This window comes from Dysidea avara, chromosome 3, assembly GCF_963678975.1.
Source record: "Dysidea avara chromosome 3, odDysAvar1.4, whole genome shotgun sequence".
In the NCBI taxonomy this organism is placed as follows: Eukaryota; Metazoa; Porifera; class Demospongiae; order Dictyoceratida; family Dysideidae; genus Dysidea; species Dysidea avara.
In genome coordinates this window covers 37,013,968-37,037,244 of record NC_089274.1, presented here as the reverse complement: position 1 = coordinate 37,037,244, position 23,277 = coordinate 37,013,968, and the positions used below count along the sequence as shown (strand labels likewise).

The following is a 23,277-nucleotide window of genomic DNA, read 5'->3' as shown; positions in this document are numbered from 1 at the left end:
TTGACTGTACCAGGCAAGCTCCAAAAGAAGTGGGAGGTGGGGGTTGGAGGAGGGCAAGGGGATGTTTATAAAAATTAACGAGGAAGGAGAAGGGATGAGTTAGGCCAAGTTATGGGTATCAAAACAATTGCTAAAATGAAAGACATTTTCAGCACTGGCCTTTATTCATCACCATTAAGCTGTAAGCCATCTTTAGGCTGGCCAGAACTCCATTAGGATCCCAGAGCACTGATATGGATTGCCACTGTGCTTGGGAAAGCAGCCAGCAAAAGCAGACCACTCAAATCTAGCTTATTTTGATTATGAAATTTGATGGTTTATAGAGCTGGGCGATATACCGGTATTTAAGTCATACCGGTTTTGATACCGCCTGTTTTTTTTTTTTAATGCTGCCATACCGTATGGGCACTATGGCCACTATGGCCTCCCTGTGGGTTTGTTTCATCCCATATTTAGAAGGTAACCAGACATGTGACAATGTTTGTAGGCAGGTGGTGATGTAGTCAGCTAATCAAACTATGTAAACAAGTTTGTTTGTGGTAATTTGTACCTGAGGTTTGCTGAGCTACCATGGGTATTTGGTGCTTTTGTTGAGGTAAATGGCAGTTATTTTAATACTAATGGCTTTTACCTTAAGAAAAATCAAATCTGCTGTCATGGTCGATAATTGCTGTTACAGCCTTGCAACCAAACTGTTTCATGAAAAAGCAAGCCAAGTAGTTATAAAACAGCTACGTAAGCCAGCTTCTCTAGCAGTGTTTTTAGTGGGACTGTAGACCCTTTGCAAAGCAATCGACTAATTGTGTGAGCACCAATAAATATACATGTTATAGCCTTGTAACCAAACATTTCATGGAAAAGCAAACTTAAAGGTAATTACAAAGCAATTAAATAAACTTGGTAACATTTTTTTTAGTAATCCTACAGCAATATCACAATAGTTAGCTCTAATTATCATATTACAATAGTGATTTTTTGATTATGAGTATCAACCCAGCACTAGTATTAATAATGATTTACTGGTTTCTACCTTAGTTAATTGGTGTCTTGAGACTGACTGGTGTCTTCAGCCAAGCATAGCTGTGTTATGATGAATTATACAAGTAATAGTTGTAACACGGGCATACATATTAGGCAAAGCCCTCATACCCCGTGTTACAGCTAATATGCAACACTTATCAGGCTGATAGCCTGTACAGGGAGATCAATCACCCAAGCCAATACGAGTGTAGCCACTGGATGTATTATATATGCATACCTAAAATTTTTGATTATGGGTCAGCAGGTAGTATATTCTGATTATTTGGTCACGATGAATGGACATATCCTAGAAATATCACAGAGAATTTTGGTTACGGCAATTTAATGTTTTAATCAGTGCTATTGAACCATTTATGAAAAATTACAAAGTTCACTAAAGGCCTAGATAGATTAGCTTGCTTGTAGAGTGGTTACTTCATGCAAAGTAGCTAAAGTCCTTGAGCAGGCTGTAGGATCAGGTGTCCTACAGACCTTCAGCACTTGTGCTGTAAAGCATTAATAAATAAATTTAAAAAAAACAAAGAAACAAAGTGGTAGCTTCGTGATGGGGGCGTGTCCATATTCGAAAACGTATGGAAATGATCGGTGAATAAGCTATAACACTAGTTCTCACCTTAGCCCAATGTTTTTCAACTCGTAGGATGGCAAGGATAACAAAACGCTCTCAGCCTGAGTGGTTTTCATGGTGAAGTCTAAGTCATGCATCCTAATCACGTGAGTATTGATTGATTGATACCCACAATCAATTTTGGCCTTAACGTCTATATAATCACTGCCCAGTTGTAGCCTGGCTACATTTCATATGTAGCTCGGCTAACTGGGCTACATATGAAATGTAGCCCAGGCGGCTCCTTTGATCTGAGGTGTGAAAGTGTTACATGCTAAACTAATTCACTGTTTGACATCAATTATATACAAACGTAGGACCAAAACTTACACTTTTACCTATTGCAGTAGCTACTATACATGCATCATGGATTTGCCTTTGGGTCCTCCTTTTTGTCCCATTTCTTTCCCCCCTCCCCCCTCACATGCACACACACATGTAGGTGTTGATTGGTGGGTAGTGTGTCAATGGTTTCTTGTTCTGACAATCATGTTTATGAATCATCCATACTTTACGTACTAACTGAATAGATTGCAGAGGTGCTTCTTACAGTATTCTTCATTTAAAACACTGTAGTGGACTGGACATAGCTGGAATATGAAGTAAAATAGCCACTTAGCTTTTCTGTAGTCATAGATATACAGACTAATACCTGGGATTGGAATCATCTGTAGGCAGGAGTCTATTATGCTTTTTAAGCTTCCAATTATTCTTTCTGGCAATTTTTTAAAAAATTTACCTATTATTCCAAAAATTATTCCAGGAATTTGTGTAATAACAAGCATATTAGTTAGTGTTTTACTTAAGTGACTGCTATATTAGCATATAATATGGACTCGAAGTTGACTGTTCTATTAGAGTATAAGTAGAAGTGACTGCTCTATTAGAGTATCTCTATCTTTTCAGCCGTGTTTATTTATGCTTGCACTGTTTCAGTATAGTTTTCATAAACTTTTTGCATAACACTACAAGAAACTTATAATTTTGCACTAATTATTCCTAGAACTCATCCAATTATTCCAGAATTATTCCGGAATATTCCCTAATTCTTACCACTACCTATTATTCCAGCATAATAGACGTGTCTCTAATCATTTGTATTATTTATGAGAGATCATTGTTACTGTAAGACACTTTCACAAAGTAGACTGACCAACAACTAAGATAAACACTCTCACATATTATAATTCTGGAGGAAAGTATTGTGAGTCACACATTTCTATGTCCCATGTTTATTAAATTGGGTAACAATGATCCAGCAAACATATTCCAATCTCAAGTACTTTAATTTTATGATATGTCCAGTGCCATTCAACCCTTTGATACTGTATGCTTGGAGGCACCAGTCATAATGTAAGTGAAATAAAAAGAAAGGATTATATATAGAAATGAAAGAAGGGAGTCACCTACTGTTTGACTGAAGTAAGAATTAAATGTGTACTAGTAGAGCTGCAATGACCTCTCTTGTTTCATTAGTTTTGATTCCTTCTCAAATTTTAAATTTTCCTTGTACTTATGGGTATTTGTATTGAAGTTGTTGTTATATGTGATTATAGTTGCTTGTCCTCCACTGACTGATGTTAATAATGGAGTGATGGCTTGTTTACTGGGAGATGATGGAGTTCCTTCCTACGAAGACACTTGTAGTTTCACATGTAACACTGGTTATGAGCTAACTGGTAGTGACACTAGGACCTGTCAGAGTAATGGGAGGTGGAGTGGCACTGAAACCTTGTGTAAAAGAGGTGGGTAGCCTGTATTCCTTGTGTAAGTATATGTATGAGTATGGTTGAGTCATTATACACAAGTTATAGTCATATTCAGCAATCAACTGTTGGAGAGCTTATGATAAAACCTGTTGTGTAGTCACAATGTCCTTGCAAGCCAGAACTGGCTGGACAGTTACCTAAATTGACTGGACATGTGGATGATTAAAGCCCACTGTGTCCAGTCGCATAGCAGGAGAACAAATAATTGGGCAATTAGAGCCATATAATCTGTTGTACTGCTATTGTAGCTGTTACGTATGAAGTTTCAGTACAGAAGAAGGTTTCCAATCTTACATTAGTGTCACTTTTTTGGGTTGCAAGAATGTATGCTATCTCCTAGTGACAATTATTATTGATAAAATAAACAGTTATGCCAATTCACCCACTCCTCCCTTGTGCTTTGACAGGACACTTTCCAGAGAAGGTTGATTTTAGTCAGACATGCATGCAATTTATCCAGATTTTGGATGGTGTCTGGACATTGTCACATTATCATAAGCTCTGTGCTGCTTTCTAACATTGTTAGTATAGCAAATTCCAGCTATTGATGTGTCTCACTATAGTTGGTATGTGTTCACCTGAGCCCCCACCAAATATAGTAATAGTGATCACATGTTCACTCCCAATGGTTTTGCCAGTTTGTACTGGAACAAGCATGTTTTCATGTTGTAAACATGTTTACAAGCCTAAATCATCCATACTAAATGCATGGGATATTTGTAAAGCCTCATAACTCACTTGTGCTGTTTAAAGGGCCTCACAGCACTAGGGTAGCTGGCCCATGTAACAAGAGTTATTAGCAAGAAATGAGGGCTCAGGTGAACACATGCAGACTATAAATGTGAGATCAGGTGACATGGAAATTTTTAGTCTGAGGCCTTGATGGCACTCTGGGAGTAGCTGTGCAGCTTTGTGGATTGTTGGATCAAGACATGTGTTATAAAATTCCTCTCAGCCAATTATGACCCCCCATTAACCCATAGTTTGTCCTAGTTAAGCATTCCTCTTTAGATGATTGCCCTCCCCATTAGGACTGAGTGATGATGAAAGTTTGCTATTTTCACGATTGTAGGATGCAACATATCATGATTGTGACGACTACCACAATTTTATAATTTTCCATGCATCATTAACATCATATATGCACGGCTTTGTATAAATTACAAAACAAGGTGACATTGTGTACAACTGTTGGCCATAGAAAGTTACAGTTAAATGCAAACAGTGTAACGAATAACAGTATCCTTAGAAATTTAATAGTTTCTAACAAGGTAAGCTTTTTAACTAGTAAGATTTTTTGACACAACGAACTGTCTCAGAAGTGTAGGGCCTGGTTTGTTTTCCAGATTGAATTCTTCCACAACAGTGAGTGCCACCATTTTGAATTAACTAATACACATTTGCATGTGATGTCACAACATCACAATTATTTATAATACACATATCAACTTCACGATGTTTAGAAACAATCATGATTAATCCCAGGATTGATATAATCTCCCAGTCCTACTCCCCATCACCCTTATTGAAAACTTGCCTTATATTCAACCTTTAAAAAATAGTGGAAACTTGGCTGGTTGCTTGTACAGTGAATGCCCGAAAGGTAATAAAATAGGTTTTGGTACACGTAGCCTAATTAAATATAACCTTTTTTTACAGTGCAATGTAAAAGCACATTTAAAGCAGCAGTAATCCTAATCATTAAATTTTATAGTATTATGAAGTTGTATTTTATTGACACACAATACATTCAGTGCACTGTATTATCACAAGATCAAGAATTTAAGTTTGACCCATTCCCAAATTTAATGTCTACTAGTATATCTTCAGGTGTAGGCAATCTTTCTTGTTTCACTACTTTTTTTTGCCAAACTTAAAAATTCCTAACATTTGTTTGTTTACTTTTAAACATATAACTGGTTATACACACGCACATATTGCATCAAAAGATAGTCAGCACTTTTATCTGAACAAGTGCTCCAAGGTAACAATCAATTACGAAGTGGCTATTACGTTTCATTTTCAGCTATGTTGAGCCATTACACACTGTTACAACAGAAGAACAGTATGAGAAATGCCTCTGCAATCAATTGAGGCACTACAGAAAGTACATACAATTCCCATTGCAAATGTATAGGGAAGCAATCACACGCTACCACCAACTGATATCTTGTGAAGAGAAATGGAACAAAGGTAAGTCCATGATGAGTGCATTGTACTACATCCTGTGATATGCTAAAAGGTACATGTCAGGCTGACACAACATCAAACAATGAAAAAATCCAGCCTGTATCCTCAACCATTATCAAGTTTAACTTGTCTGAAGTCATTAGTAAGTCAGTCCGTCAATTAGTCAGTTACATAGCACTAAATTAAAAAGATACAATTTTGTAACAATTTATTGTAAGCATTTTGTGTAATACTGAAGACACTTTTGGGCTTGGTTAAATCCTAACCAATGCTGCCAGGGTATCATGATGATGGCATTGTGAAGCTGGTCTCTGGCCAGTTTGTATTTTTGTTGTGAGAAAGTGAAAACCTCCATGATCCCTAATATGTGGTTACAACCATACTGAATGAATATTGCAGATACCTACAGTATATATGTCCAAGTCAACTAAATAAGAATTAAATGTTTTATTTTTATTTGAATATATAGCAGGTAGACCTTGCCCTTCACTTGCTGATCCTAATAATGGAAAATTAAATTGTTCACTGGGAGATGATGATGTTACTTCCTATGGGGACACTTGTAGCTTTACATGTAATGCTGGTTATGAGCTAACTGGTAGTGACACTAGGACCTGTCAGAGTGATGGGAGTTGGAGTGGTACTGAGACCTTGTGTGGAAGAGGTAGGTAGTATGTACATACTTGCATCTATATGTGCATGTGTACTGTAGTAATTGTCAGGGGCGTAGCCAGACTTTTGGTGATGCCAGGGCCTAGCTGTAAGCTGAAGATCAAAAATAGTAACTACCTGTTGACAATAGCTGCCCTCCCACCAACTAGCTATATATCTTTATTTATAACTGCACATATGTAGCTTGCTACACTGCTTCTCTGAATATTGTGACTGCTCTATTAGAGTATCTCGATCTTGACTGCTCTATTAGAGTATATCGAATTATTGATGCGGCTACACCACTGGTAATTGTAATTGAGTCATGGTACATGAAGTATTAACAAACATTGAGTTCAGTAGAGGGCCCAAAGCAGACTCCTGAGGGACACTTCTGTGTGCAAATTTAATATGTGACCTAATTTTAGAAAACCGTCAATCTACACACAATAAAAATGCATTTAAAAACATTGGGTAAATAATGCAAGCTCCAGAAAAAGATTTATGCAAGTTTTAATTGCCTTGCTGGTCGGTGAATTGACACTCTAGTGGATAAATCCTGGGCATCATCATGTTCCCCTGTTCATAAATAGTTCAAAAATACTTGTTTCATCTCCACACATATGTGGGTTTCTGAATTACAAACGTTTGTTTACATTGCAATGACGAAAGAATTTATGACGATTTTTCTTCAATGAATTTGCCTTCCTTCTGGATCAAAGAAGAATACCTTTGACAAAAACTATACCTTGGTGGATTCACAAATTCATGGCGAATACAATGAGCAAAGATTCATTTCCATATGCCATTGTATCAGTAGGTTATGATCTTTATGTAAGCACCTGTAGATTGTATTTTTGATGTCTTCTGTACATATTGATTTATTTGTTCGTCTGGCTGTCTACTGCTGTATTTTCCACACTGCTTAACTTATGGATCTGAAATTTAGCCAATCTATTCCTCTGATCCTGTAGACAACAAAGAACCAATAAAACGAATTTTGATGAATATGTGCGTATATCAACAGTTTTCTAAAGTTAGGTCACATATACATGTAATATTAACAACTAAAAACATCGTTTAATTACATTATCTGCATATGTGCAGGTGAACTTGCATTTATTTGTCCATTATTTACTGATCCTAATAATGGAGTGGTGATTTGTTCACTGGGAGATGATGGAGTTCTTTCCTATGAAGATACTTGTAGTTTCAAATGTAACACTAGTTATGTGCTAACTGGTAGTGACACTAGAACCTGTCAAATTGATGGGAGCTGGAGTGGTAGTGAGACCATGTGTAGAAGAGGTAGGTAAGGTGTTGTTCTATAATTGTAATTTTTTAATAATAAAAAATGCACAATTTAAATAGTAGTCCTTATATGAGAAATTTGACCTTGAGACTTACAAATTCAGATCTTGTCATGATATTAAAAATTAAGCTAGGTTGTTATCTGCTACATGTGTCGGTACCCTAGAGTCCCATACTGACTGCAATGAACTGTTATGACAATCAACCATGTGTAAATATAGGCTTCATTTTGCTACGTAGCTTATGTACAGTATATCCATAACAAACATCTAAGCTGTCACAATCCTAAATTGGTAAAATCATATGTAGCAGCCAAGAAATGGCTGCAATGTGTTGACCAATCAATCAAGACAGATGAAGACACCCAATGTGGATGTGCGACAGACAAGAAGTATGTATTTTACAGTAACCAAGATAATCCAGTTTTCACACTTCCATAGCTCTACAATACCTGAACAGAAATTAACCATTTTACTGTGGAAACTTCCTTGGGGTGGGGTATCTCTAATCCAAATTTGAGCTGAATCTGCCTAGGCATCATTAAGATGCATACTTTCAAAGTTTGTCTTATTTTCTTCATATTTTTCTTCATCTTATTCCTCTTCCTTTTACACCACTTAGAAAAATTGCTATAATTTGCACATGCTTCAGTTGATTTACTGTAAATTTGGAGAAGAGAAGTGTAATACAGCACATTTACTGTTTAATTTTTGTACAGATTGGATAAGGAGTTGTACGCAATTTTAAAAAAATGAAAAGGCAATTTCTTTTGTCACAGTTACAGGGTCAAGGAGCAGGTTGAAAATAGGTTTGTTGTAGATAGATTAACCATTGTAAGAGCGCCTTTAGAAATAATCAAGATAAAGACTATTGACTTATATTATAACAAAATGTATCAGACATACGATCTACTTTCATGAATGAAAGCCAATTGATTGTCATGCCTACCAGACAAACCACTGAAGGGGTAAGCGGAAAATTGAAATGTAAGTAGATTAATCATCTTAGAAAGCCTTTTAGTGGAACAGAATAGTTGGGATTAAAGCTTGTGTGATAACATGTGAAAACCAACTACCTGTAGATATAGTACAGTAACCCGATTAGAGCAGTCAACTACATGTTCTATTGGCATGCTTATGGTACATTTCATGCTGTAGAAAGTACGGTCACAAACAAGTCACCATGTAAATTGTTCAACTGTGTAACAAGTTATCTTGTAGAGACCTCAGCTATGTTTCAAGTTGCCGTGTAGAGAGTTCAGCTGCATTACAAGTCACCCAGCCAAGTATTCAGCTACTTACAAGTCACCTAGTAGAGAGCATTACAAGTAGACTTCAGCTACATTACAAATCATTCATGTAAAGAGTTTAGCTGAGAACTCTGCATTAACTATATTCAAACTATCCTTTCGGTTTATGATAAGATATTGTTTTATTGCATCACTATTTTATAAAAAAATAGTTCAGATTACAGGTTTTTGCAATTGAATTCGTCACCTTTGCGATTGAATTCGTCCCGTTTGCAATTGAATTCGTCGGTATTGCAATTGAATTCGTCCCGTTTGCAATTGAATTCGTCCCGTTTGCAATTGAATTCGTCGGTTTTGCAATTGAATTCGTCGGTTTTGCAATTGAATTAGTCAGTTTTGCAGTTGAATTAGTCGGTTTTGCAATAGAGTTCGTCGCGTTTTGCATTACAATTCGTCATAAACAAAACGGCTCCAAGAAACCAACCCATTCATTAAGAGATGAACTATTTATGCCTTGGAGAGTTATACTTGAGACACTAGAAAGTAATTGGAGCTGGTAGTACGCGAAGTTGATAGCTGTCTGACAAGTTAATTAACTTGCTCGCGAGTGACCACACCAATCGCGAATGGCGTAGTACAGTTTGGAATGTTGCTGGATAGGCTGTAGAGGAAGAATTATTGCCTTATAAAGAGTTGTTTACTACTGTTGTACTTGAACAAGTTCTTGTAGCAGCTGCTGCATCATGTTTTCGTGTTTCCTCCAGCTGCCATTCTTGTTACGGACGAATTTAACTGCAAAAGCGATGAATTCATTTGCAAAACCGACGAATTCAATTGCAAACGGGACGAATTCAATTGCAAAAGCGACAAACTCAATTGCAAACGGGACAAATTCAATTGCAAAACCGACGAATTCAATTGCAAAAGCGATGAATTCAATTGCAAAACCGACGAACTCAATTGCAAACGGGACGAATTCAATTGCAAAGTCGCCGAATTCAATTGCAAAAACCTGTAAAAATTACATGCATTTCATGGACTGGGAAGTGTTGTGCTTATGAGGAGCGTATACGCGAAGTAGAGCATGGCAGTTTTACCCCATTAGTTTTTTCCTCTTCCGGTGGAATGGGGAAAGCGGCCATTACCACCTATAAGCATTTGGCTCAATTACTCAGTGAGAAGTAGAGTTCCCCATATTCAGTGGTGATGGGCTGGCTCCATTGCAGTTTGGGGTTTTCCTTGCTTCGCTCCTCCATCATGTGCATCCGTGGTTCTCGATCATGCTCTAAGTGTCCTGGTGTGCCCCCGGCAATAGATCTCGCCATTGCAGAGGGGCATCCACCAGTCCACTAACATTCCCTGGGCTTCTGTAGGTTCTTTTAGGCGTCATTTCTGTAGGTAAATTCTTTCTTTTTCCCTTTTTATGTTGTTCTTCTAGCTTGTTTTCCATAGAGACATGTGGGTGGAAGGGAGTGCCATTAGGGCCGGAGGAAAAAATAAATAAAAATTTCATGGACTGGACTCATGGAAACAGCTTTTAAACAATAATCCAGGCATTATCTATCTCTTGCAACAGTGGGGACACCACTGTCAAGCTATGACTGCTGGTACTGCTCTTCTTTACAACAGAGGCTCCAACTCTCACTCCTTAGGCGTGATTCTCACGATTTGGCCTTAAATCTCACACTCTCATGTCCAACATTTGTATTCTCACACCTACAATTTCCTCCTCACTCCAAGAATTTTCTATGACTAGGTATGCCTTTTACTTAACGTTTAGCAACTCAAAACTTAGCAGCATGTACTGGAATACCGAGGCAGTCACATGATCTCTCGTTCAAATTATCTTTTGGCAGTCAGAACTCTCAATGGAAGTTGGTTGATTCCTTTTAGACAACAACTGAGATGGATTGTATAAGGACAGCCAACAGGGATACCTGCAAACAGTGTACTGGAACTTTGAAAGATCACTCAGAATCCAGGCAGGATATTATTGTAAAGTTCAGTTGCAAGATAGCTACACTGATAGAAGCCAGGTAGTTTAACTGGCAAGACATCTCATAAATACACGAGATGATCATTAAAGTGTGTAGTCCATCTGATCATGTAATCCTGTCATGGTTGCCATGGTAATCATAATGAATTGCCACAATCGTAATGCATACCTAGCACAACACCTTTCAGTTATTGTATTGTACACTAGTAGCTAGTAATGCACAACTCCTCAATGATGTAACTATGTACAACCACTTTCAATTATAACTAGCACAAGGAGGCCATGCCATTATAATGTCATGAAATCCTTAAGTGCTAGTTATAATGTAACTTTGCTGAATTGTATGGTTGTGGCTGAAAGACTGCATCTCCATTGTTCACTTTGTGAGAAGTCTTATTCCCAAGAAAGATCCAAGGTTGGAGTCTCTGTTACAAGTCATGAAAGCAGCATGCACACTAATTAATTAGAATATATTTATGTTACGCATGTACTAGTAGTGATAAAAATGTGATTTATTTATTTATTTTATTGCTGGACAGACAGAATCACTGATATGTCCAGGGGACCAGACCGGAGTAAGTTACAAAGATCAATAGTTACAGCAATAAATCATGCAATTTAACTAAAAACTGTTCAACAGTGGGAAATTTGTTTGTTTCAACAGGTAAGTTATTCCAATCATTTATTGTTCTAGCTGAGAAAAAAGCTGAATTTGTGTGAATTATTTCTTACTGATGAAATGAAGTGGATGTTGGTGGCGTGTAGGATAGAAGGTGGTGGAAAAATATGGAGGAATTTTCAAGGCTGAATGATCATTAATAGAGTAATAGAACAATTTTAGTCTTAAAATCATATGTCGATGTGATATTGAAGGTCTTCAAGTATAGATGTAACACTACTATTCCAACAATAGCCTCTATAGTGATAGAGGCTATTGTTGTAGCATAGATGTTTTCCTTTGTTGCATCAGTACTTAGCACTAGTGTTAGGGCTGTTGTGATGAGCTGCATAGCCCCATCACCTTGCTGATGCCACCTACTGCTAAGAATAATTACTGTTTCATTGCTACAACCTTAACACTAGTGCTAAAGTATCAAAGAAAAACATCTACACTACAACAATAGCCTCTGTAACGCTTTATCACTGCTGGTACACAAGTATTTAAGTGTACTCTAATTAATTAGTGCATGCACTACTATCATGATTTGTAAGGAAGAGCATGCAGTACCTGTAGTTGTAGCTTGATAGTGGTGTCTCCAGTGTTGCAAGAGATGGATAATGCCTGGATTATTGTTTAAAAGCTGTTTCCAGCCCAGTCTGCGAGTCCATTCCTTCCATGAAATACATTAGGCCACATGTATTCTCTTCTTCCTACAGTCAACAAGTAAAAGTTAGCCCCAATACCTCATTATGGCTGATGTTGGAACTTACAATTACAACTGATATCTATACCAAGTTGTGAAAAAAGGGTGCAGCCCCCAAAAAAGCCAGGATGAAAAAAAGTTGTGAAATTAAAGGTGGCAGCCAAGTCATTGTTGTAATGATGTTAATGTCAATCACTTTAATGATCACTCATCATTAAAAATGATCGACACTAGCATCATTGCAACCATCCCTTGGCTTCACCTTTAATTTCTTAACCTTTTTCGCCCTGGCCTTTTGGGGAGCCGTAACCTTTTTCACAGCGTGGCTGCTTTTGATATGGATTAAAGATGCAATCGATGTAATTACAGCTGATAACAATTGATATCATTATAGTTACTTTTCGACCATTTGCAAATTAAAAACCATTGGCCACATTGTTTGTCTTGACACTACTCTTATGATGTTGATGCAGTATCTATGTATGTACTTTTTTTCTGAAATGCAGTTGCTTGTCCTTCACTTACTGAACCTAAAAATGGAAAAGTAAATTGTCCACTGGGAGATGATGGAGTTACTTCCTATGAAGACACTTGTAGTTTCACATGTAACACTGGTTATGTGCTAACTGCTAGTGACACTAGGACCTGTCAGAGTGATGGGAGCTGGAGTGGTACTGAGACCATCTGTAGGAAAGGTAGAAAATGTGTGAATGCATTTTCAAATGTTGTGTTTATGTATGGTACTGTATTAAGGCACTAACAACAGCAGCTGATGTTTTTACTTGAGAAATTAGTTTAGTACAATCTCATTTGTAGTTCACATGTAGTATTGGTTATAACTTAAATAGTAATGACATATGGAGTTAACATGTTATGAAAGATGTAGAGCCAGTATGAAAATATGTTTAGATTCTTTATCCAGATATCTATGTGGGTGAGCGACCATGTAAACACATGCTAAAGGGATTTGTAAATGTTTGAAATCTTGCATCTTTTATGAAAAAAAAATTTACATGTATATTTTGGTATGTGATCAGTATGTAGTTTTTCAACATTTCTATGTATTAAAGCATTTTCAAGATATTTCCTTTAATTTCTAAAATAGGGCATTGCACTAATGTGACTAATTTGACATCAGTACATAATTCTGATATCACATAACTAGTTAAACCAAGCGTGTGCTCACAGCTGGCCAAAGACCGGCTGAGGGCACGCGCCTGGTTTATTGAAATTGTTTTCGTAAAAGTGTGTGTGTGTGTGTGTGTGTGTACCTATCTACCTATTCATCTACCTATCTACATATCTACCTATCTATGTTTGTCCGTATGCACCCATGTGAGCAAAATCGTTAAAAAATGGTAAAAGCAGCTTTTACATAAGAAGTAAAAGCGAAATGAAGTCTGTATTAAACTTCTGCACAGGTGAACTTTGCTCTGAGGTGGTTTCTTTTCAGCGGACTGAAATATGGGTGTAGCGACTTTCCTCAGACTTTGTAAATTACTTTCCCTTTGAGGTTTTCAGGCGTTTAACAGTGTAGGCCTCGTACACTACCAGGAATAGCCTATCGTTTCGAGTTGAAATGGGGCATATCCCTTATGTACGCGAACGAAAACGAAGAGCAGCTTTGAGGCTTTGTCGAGAGAATTTGTGGGAAAAACACAATAGTCAAACTATAAAACAGTTTAGAAGATACTTCTGTGTGTAATATGTTGGTAAAAGTGGTTGTTTAACAAGCGCTTCCTTAGCAGTGCATAACAACGTAATTAAACGAATTACAAAAAATTCATGAATTACGAAATACGAGAATTAGCTAGCAATATTATCGCACAACCCAAAACTACCCTATTGGTTAAAACAATAATATAGTTGGTTAACTCATAGTAGCATATACTATCCATGGTTAATTCCAGATGAGTTAGCTAGCTGCATGGCGCCTGGTTTTTAGAAGTAGCACAACATCAACTTGTTACCTATCTAATATGAGAATATGTGTACCATTATTGTTAGATAAATCCATCCCCTAAGCAGCTGAAATGTGCAAAAATAGTGCCAATCCTGAAAAGTTGTAAAGTCAAAGGTAGATATGTTAGAATAATTGTTTGGAAGGTAAAAACAGAGGACCTGGGGACCCTGGACCCAGCAACCCTGGACCTGGACCAGGGACCCACAAGAACCCAACTTTTCTCTGGAATGATATTTTATCAACCTATAAACTTAATTTTGTACTAGCTTAATGAAGTCCTGTAAAAAGCAGGGTGCTTATGGGTCCCCAGTTCTTGGGTCCACTGTTTTTACCTGTGTGCCGGCATACGTATTTTCATAGTCTGTATAATTACATTTGAGGTTTTAAGTCAAGATCATATATGTAGTATGGAGTTGTTACATTTTTAAAGCAATAAAGTACTTATTGCTCATTACTATCAGCAAAGGTGATGCATTACAGCTGTAAAGTCAAGGTAACTAGTAAATATACTACAGTGGAACCTCCCTTAACGATCACCTTAGTTGGGCGGTCACCTCAACATAACAGCCACGTGACTACGGTCCCGAACAATTCCCAATCAGTTTGTACAGGAATAGTTTGCATTAAACGGTCACCTCTATAACACGTATAACGGCCAGCTTTAGCAGTCCCAAACAGCACCTCGCTATACAAAAGGCCTCGCACAAAGCAGCCAGCTATAATCATTACGGTGAGTATAAACTAGCTGCACTACTTCATACTTCTGTAATACGGAAAAGTTATAAACTCACAGTATAGAAAGCTTGTGGCCACTCCATGGCTTTGCTTCTTCGTGTAATTCTAATTAAAGCTCACCTCATGATTTTGATTCCTGGATTAGTAATTGTTTAGTTAATATTAACAGTTCACCGTCTTTAAGGAAGTCCCTGTTTTTACTTCACAGATTTTGTAGCTAGGAATCATAATCAGCTCAATTGCTGTCTCCAAACTCAGAGTAGCTTCAGGCTCTTTTCTGCTAGCTAATTTGTCTGCTGTGTAAGTAGGCGGTGTACTGGAGTGTAGCTAAATGCATTTTTATGTAACTAAACGTGAGTTAAGTCCCTGGAACCTTTGTTTAAAGGCTAAACCTTTTTTTATGGCCTATGGCTGTTTTATGGAGGATATTGAGTTAGGCAGCCACCTCTCTATAAAGGCCAAATATTTCTGGCCCGAAGGTGACCACTTTAGACAGGTTTCACTGTAGTATAAAACAAATTTTTTTTAAAAGTATGGGAAACAGAGATTGCTGGAAAAAATAAAAGAAACATAAGTCAACCAATGAGCATGTTAAGCTGCTCTAGGACTATAATGGAATACGTCAAATGCTTTAAAACATAACACTTGAAATTGTCACACATAGGTCTCTATTCGGACTCAGTGATATGGCACATACCATTGATAGTGATACAAATAATTAGAAAAGGTTGAAGAGTGTGCTGAAATTGCTGTTACACAACCCTATGCTTGTTGTTGCTAAGAATAATAGCTCCCTTTGCCATGCCTAAAAGTTCATGGTACATATCCATACAGGAACGTTCTCAGTAGCTACTTATTTGTTACTGATTTATGGAAACTACAGTCTCTACCATATCCAATAAAGATCTCTGTGTGACAATTCCAAGTGTTAGATTTTATTTTAAAGCATTTGATGTGCTCCATTGTAGTCCTAGAGCAGTTTAACATGCTGGAATGTTTAACTCTTTTCTTCAGTGGTCTCTATTACACTAGTTTGTGTAGTTTTTATAAAGCCATTTATGGATATCATGACAATGTTATACTATATTTACTCAATTTGTGCCCCAGTGGTACTATTTTTTTTGTCCAAAAATAGGGATAAAACCCTTTGAATAGTGCCACACTGTGGTATTATTCGAGGGTGCATTACTAATCTTTAAACCTAAAGCAACCACAACACATTGCTACTTACTTCTTCTATACAGGACCTAGAGTCCATGTAGCACAACCATGTCACACTTCGTGCTATGTAGTAAATTTACTAATTAATATCCAGAATTTCTATTATGTGACAACCTTTAAAGTTTTACCAGGACAATGCCTTCCTTAAATCGAGATGGAGATTAATACTAAAGGTATGAGAGCACTAGTCAAGAGTAATTACAAAAGCATAGTGCAGTATTATTCAATGATGTGGTACAATTAATATTATTTTCAGAAACAAGGTACCTTCAAATAGTACCGCACTGTGGTACTATTCAAGGGTACAGTACAAATTGAGTAAATACGGTAAAACAAAAATTGCTGATGGTGCTTGATATTTCACAGCACTAAAAATTAATTTCAAGCCAATCATTAAGTTGTGTGTACAGTACTCAGTACAAACAGCACCAGTGTATTGCTTCCTTGTACTTTGTATTATACAGCTTTGATCTTTCATAATATATATGCAGTGTATAGCATGCTGTGGCCAGCAATGTGTATGTGTGTATATGCACACATGTGTATTTCAGTATAGCCACATGAAGTAGCATAGCCAAGTGACTAGAGCATCTGCATGATAATCGATAGGTTCCAGGTTCGATGCCCAGTTATGCCAATTTAGTGTTGTTGTTGTTTCCTTGAGCAAGAAACTTTACTGACGTTACTCCAGTCTACTCAGCTGTATATTGAGGACCTGGTGGCCTGGTGTGATCTGGGAAAACAGCCCACCAATCTATAACATCAATGGGTACCCAGTGTTTACTGGGGAAGCAAATGCCTAATCGTCCTTGTCTCACTTAGCAGCGTTGGGGTCATTGTGGAACTTCAGGTTCTGCGACCTCTGTCCATGAGACCTGGCCTACAGATCACTAGCTCTGTCCCAGGAAGATTTGCCTGCACAAGGCTGGAGTGCCTGAGTGGTGCACAGACATCCCAGTGCTGGTTCACTTGGTGGCAATAACTGTGTTTTGCATGACTGCTGTAGGCTTTGCTTTGCTTTGCTTTACATGTGTAGTTCTGTGATCACTATAGGTCAAGTAGGCAGTGGTATATGCAACATTGCTGCACTATAGGTAATCACAATAAGTAGAGATCACCTAGAGTATTTATTTTTGCCAAAATCCTAATAGAACATCCAGTTAAATAAACATCACCTTAGAAAGCTCCCCCAACCACAAAAGAAACCTTACATGTTAATAAATCCATTAGTAAATATGAAATCAAAAGAAACCCTAAAGTATATTAGTAAAATACCACTTTTTTCATTATTATTACTAGGGCTGGGTCACGTACAACCAAGTACATACACTAATGTGACACTATGCATGAAGTGAAGTTGATAAAAAGGAGTGAAACAAGAAATATGAATGAAGGTAGCTAAATAAACATAGCAATATATGGGAATCCCTACTTTTGCATATTACAACTACCACCTGTTCAATGCTAAATTAGCGATTTCACATGTAACATTATAGCAATAACTACCATCATTCATATTTTCTTGTTCACTACCTTTTTTTCTGGAACTCTACAAAGTAATAACTTTTTAAACTACACTTACCATTTCCTGTTCACTTGATAATTATACTAGTGCACCTATTCCACCACAAGGTTGAAAGATGCTTTCCAAGGTGGTTTGTTGGTGTGTGTTCTATTAAGATTTTGCAAACAAAAAGTGTTAAAAATGGAATTCCAATTATGAACCCACTATTAATTTTTCTACTTTTACTGTATACATGCTGTTTATATTCAATAGAAGGACAACTTTGCATAGAAAATATTGATGTTCAGCAAATTGGTACACATGAAATGAGTGGTAACAGATTAGGAATTGTTCCACATCTCAATTTCCATTGTAATGTCAGAATAACTGGAATCAGAATCAGATTATTACCTGATAAAGATAAGAATAATTACCCTTACATACAAGTATGGAGACCATTATCACAGGATTCAACAATTTATACTAAAATTGCTCAAGTTCAAGTTGATGAAAGTCACATTGTTGAGTTAACTTATGTAGAAGCAATCATTCCTCTCACTGGTAATAACAGAATACTTGTTCAGTCAGGAGATGTTATAGGATATTATCATCCACGTAATGCTCGATATAGAGTGAGGACCATAGAGACAGCTAAATATGTACTATATGAATTTACTGATGATGGTTCTACTGCTACATCAGTTAATCTTAAACATACCAGTGATCGCTATGGTCTACGTCAGCCATTAATCCATTTTGCACTTGGTGAGTATATACGTAGAATATTATTATGATTCTTTGTTTAGGTTTACTGTAATATAAGATGATATTTTGTTTATTACCAAGTGATTAGAACATACCCAAACTTATCTCCTTTATCATCTGTTCTGATACTTATAACCTCACTTTGTCCTTGTTGTAATTTGGCTTTACTTATGCTTAGTTTAACTTGGGTTAGTTAAGTAATGTAATGCTTTTGGATTACTTTTGCCTTTGACCACACAAAATTAGGCTTAAGAGTCAAACACTACTTTGTGTTGTAGGGTTGAAACTGGGTCCTTATTGCTGACTTGGATGACCTACTGTGCAGAATAAACCCGGATATGTCCTGGTTTACTTGAAATCAAGGCTCACGCTAAGAGCTATGTTTTGACCACTACACTAGTGAGAGTACATAATAAATAGCAAAGTGTCTAATTCCAATATCCACAAAAATGTGCAATTCTAGACTTTCCAATTTTACTACCGTAATTCGCTATATTTTCGTACAAAAAATTTTTGTGTAAAAATATTTTCGTATAATTTACGTAAATGACTGCTCTATTAGAGTAGTTCAATCTTGTGTAAAAATTTCATGCAAAAAATTTTCGTACAAATTTTGCATACAAAAATTATTTTACAACGAAAAAACTAATTACGGTAGTAAATTTGCGTAAACAATCATGGAGTTAATGGCCTGTTAGCATGTTAAGGAAAAGCTGTACCAGGTACTGGAAAGCAGTTAATGAATACTCCAAGGCAATTTAGTAGTGATGCTCCTTCGACTGTGTTGTCACAAGTCAACATTTATCATGAACCACGATAGTGGGTTCATAATAGGGATCGCCCATGTTTTTTGCAAAAATCCTAATAGAACGCACACCTAAAAACCACCTTGAAAAGCGTCCTTCAACTCAAAACAACCCTCTGGTGGTTCTTTGCAATGAGTATAGGTCCACTAGTAAGTATCAAGTGAAAAGGAAACGGTATGTGTATTTCAGACAACACTGAAATTTGCCAGTTTGTTCATATTATTATTATTATTATTCATAATATTATTATTCTTTAACAGGCATAGCGAAGTTTGCAAGGAGAATCCTGGGATAAAAAGTAGCAAGGCTTGCTGAATGGATCATTGTGCACGTCCATGACCTATTTTTGATTTCGTTTTCGGATGGAAACAGCCCAAACCGGGCTGTCTCTTCTTGCCAAAGCTCTATTACATTCGAGAAGCCATACAGGACCACACTCAGAGTTACGTTTTTTGGTGTGCGCTACTTGTGGCTAATAAAATCCGTCTTTATTAAACTCAGTATAGGCCAGGAAGCTTAATCTGGGCTGATGACTTTGTTGCAAGGTGGTTTTTTTTTCGCTCCATGATTATTGTACGTGGGTGGGTTATCCAGATTGATTAAATACTCTAATAGAGCAGTCACTTAAATACTCTAATAATGCAGTCAAGTGTATAATTACAATCCTTGCACTGAATTTGACAGCTATTAAAGGTACCAGTAATGTAAATTGCAGCTGATATTAGGAGACTCTCAGTCTGTATGCACATTGCAATTTGTTCAGTTTCATGTGTGTACTGAAATGTTGACAGTGTTACTATGCAGAATGCAAAATTACACTATTCACAACAGTCTTTATTATCAATAGAAGAAATCTCATAATCCATTACTGGATTAATTTAAAAGTACACAAACTAGATGAATTAAAAATTGGAAATTTTAAAATAGGAATAGGGATCGCTGAAAAAAGCCACAAAACAAGAAGGGATTGCTGGGGTGGTAATGTAAACCACAAATCAGATAATGTAAACCAGATAATAGTAAATCTCTGTAGACTATTTGTATATTAACAGCAGGTAGATAGTACTCTTGTGAGTTAAGGTCACGACCAGTTGTGGTGATTCTGAAAAGGGCAATTTTTGCGAGAGATATGTACTAGTCTTAAACATTTATTATTAGGCACAACTGTGCTTATAAAAGTACTCTATGGCAATATTTCTTTATCGAGTTAATATCATTTATCGTGATAAAATGGGTTTTGTTATCGAAACTTATCGAGATATAAGTTTTTCTATTATCGCACAGCCCTAAAATAATGCGTTACTTTTGTACGTGCTTGGTTTGATCCGACTCAAGTGATTCAGCCCAGTTTCAACCCTGTTGCATTCCACTGCACAAAAATAGCTGTATTAATTATATACACACAAGTGTAAGGAAACATTAGAACTTTACATGCAATGAAACAAAGGAGGTCATCTACACCTGCAGTTACAGTAAATCAATTCCTACATCAGCCTTTCAGTAGTATACTGTAACTATATGATTGAAGTAGAGATTAATATAGCTGCAGGTGTGGATGGCCTCCCTTCCTTCGTTTATCTGTGATCATGCTCAAATGTAAAATTTCTCATTTTCCTTACACTTGTTTGTTAAATTTTTGCAGTAACAAAATTCATTAACTACATCAAAGAAAAGAATGGCACCAGACACATCATTTGCTGACTATATGTGTGCCTGATTATCAATGACTAAAATGCAAACGTCGCCGTTCTGCTTTTTTTTTCCAGCTATGTTCCACCCATTATGCACCATTACAAATGAATAAGTACCTCTGCAATCAATCCAATTATTACATCAATTGCGATTGAACATGCCCTGAATTATTGTGATATCTGCTAAAAATTAATTTGAGACTGCCATGAACTTTCTAAACTCTGTTGTTTACTTAGTGACTACATTATTTGTGTGGCTAAACCAAGCCATTCTAATTTTTAGAAAATGGAAAATCTAAAATGGCACATTTCCCCTTTTCCACTAACCCCTTCAATTGCAAAATTGCCATTTTGCTTCATTTCCAGCTACGTTCCACTCATTATACACTTTTACAAACAAACAAAGAACACTACAAGAAGCAACTCTGCAATCGATCCAGCCACTCTATGGAAAATGAAGCACCGAAGCCATGTTGCTAGTTACTGCCAATCAACACCTACACCCGTACATGGTAATGAAGAAAGAAATCGAACACAAGGGATGATAAATATAGGTAGGTCCATTGGGCCAAAGAGATGCCAAACAGTTAAGAAATGAAGCCTGTATCCTTTTCCACAGCTAAGTTGTGCTTGGCTGGAGACATCAGTCAGGCAGTCAGTCAGTCAGTTAGTTAGTTAGTAGAAAATTCAGTTATATATATTTACAATTTTTTAGAAACTTGTTGGAAGGGTTTGGGATTGCTCTGAAGACATTTATGGGCTGAGCTATGCCTAATACTGTCAAGCTGTCATAAAGGAAAAGTGAGGCTGGTCATTCCTTGGTAAGAAAGTCCAAGCCTCAACGATCCCTACTATACTGTACTGTATGATATAGTCAATATACACACTATTTTGCATTTTGGTTCCCTCCTTTTATACATAGTAAAATGAACTTAGTACTAACATGGTATGCAGCTGTAATGAAATATCACAACTCCTGCATGCCAACAGTGCTCTAGGGGTACATTTTACTTCAATTCATGGCCTGTTTCCATATCTTTGCCATGGTGCTTTTTATTTACAACATACTTACATTTATTTTCTTGTAATTTGTCTTGTTTAGACACCCAATGTGTTACATTGGTTCAATCTGATGGTCTTGAAATGTTGTGTTTTAATGGTTCCACATATAACACTGGAGTGGGTTATGATGGAGATGCCTGTAGTTTCATATGTAACACTGGTTATGAGCTAACTGGTAGTGACACTAGGACCTGCCTCAGTGACAGTAGTTGGAGTGGTGTTGAAGCCATATGTACAAGAGGTAGGTATTGTATGCAGTGTAGTAGAGAAAGTTCTAGTTTTTGAAATCTATGATTGTTATATAACTTTCAAATATTTTATTCATTACAATGGGCATTATGGTAGTATTGCTGCTGTTTCGTTATTTTTTGCTAATCACAAAATGATTTGATTTAGTTTGCCATACATTTGTTCCAATAGTAGAAGTGCAATTTATCCCAAATCACATGGTTTGTTTTTGTAATTTGCACTACAAAGCAGCAAATTAAATAACAGAATCACAAAAGCTATTTAAATGTGACAAGAAAGCAATATCAAGACACATGCTAGTGTGTCATGTGGCCAAGAAAGCCAGCACACCACACTGTGAGTATATTGACAGGAAGAAAGAAAACGAAAGAAAACGAAAGAAAACAGCTTTTTCACATAGTGCTGCATCAATAACCAAATTAGCCAATTATTCCTATGAGGATATTAAGCAACATAATTAGCCAATACCAATAACCAATCCGATGTAGACTATTATCACTAACACTTATCCTCATCATTATTAAATGACTCGTATTAGTGACAAAACATTAATATACAGCTCGTTCTTAGCTAAAATGTAAAGTTAGATGTACGTATACCACAATCAAAAGCTACTTATGGTTACCAGACATTTTTGCAACTGCTATACAGTGAGACAAGTGGCGTGGTACTACATAGAAACCTAAAATCTCAGTTTACTTGGGCATGGCCTAAAACCTGGCAGTATTGTGGGCATGGCTTGTAATCACCACTAAACCATTAACACATAACTTAATTAAAATGCCAAAGCCTCCCCCACATCATTATACTACATGGTGGAGTGGAGAATAACAGTGGAGATTAACATCAGCTTTTTAACCACTTAATCGGCTAGCATATAGCCAATATCGGCCTGATACCAATTTTTGAACCAATTATCAGTGCAAAGCTCCATGGCCCATTCTCCAAAGTATATGTACCACTGTTACATTATAGCCGTCCACCAGGTAGGGTAAGCTACACATAAATTTTAATTAAATTCACACCAGATATATGGACATTCAAAATTTCATTTTTTTTTCTCTTCATTTTTTTCTTTTTAGTCTACGGTTTTGATCTCTTTT

General features: G+C 36.7%; 1 protein-coding gene across 1 annotated transcript in view; it reads left to right on the top strand.

Moving 5' to 3' along the window:
- The window catches only part of LOC136250832 (sushi, von Willebrand factor type A, EGF and pentraxin domain-containing protein 1-like), a 96,469-nt gene that overhangs the window by 4,594 nt on the left and 68,598 nt on the right, over positions 1 to 23,277 (top strand). The window contains exons 3-8 of the mRNA XM_066043152.1: positions 3,205 to 3,393; positions 6,077 to 6,271; positions 7,366 to 7,566; positions 12,685 to 12,873; positions 17,875 to 18,366; positions 21,966 to 22,166. Of these exons, the coding sequence (XP_065899224.1) occupies positions 3,205 to 3,393; positions 6,077 to 6,271; positions 7,366 to 7,566; positions 12,685 to 12,873; positions 17,875 to 18,366; positions 21,966 to 22,166 (1,467 nt within the window). The remainder of the gene's footprint in view (positions 1 to 3,204; positions 3,394 to 6,076; positions 6,272 to 7,365; positions 7,567 to 12,684; positions 12,874 to 17,874; positions 18,367 to 21,965; positions 22,167 to 23,277) is intronic.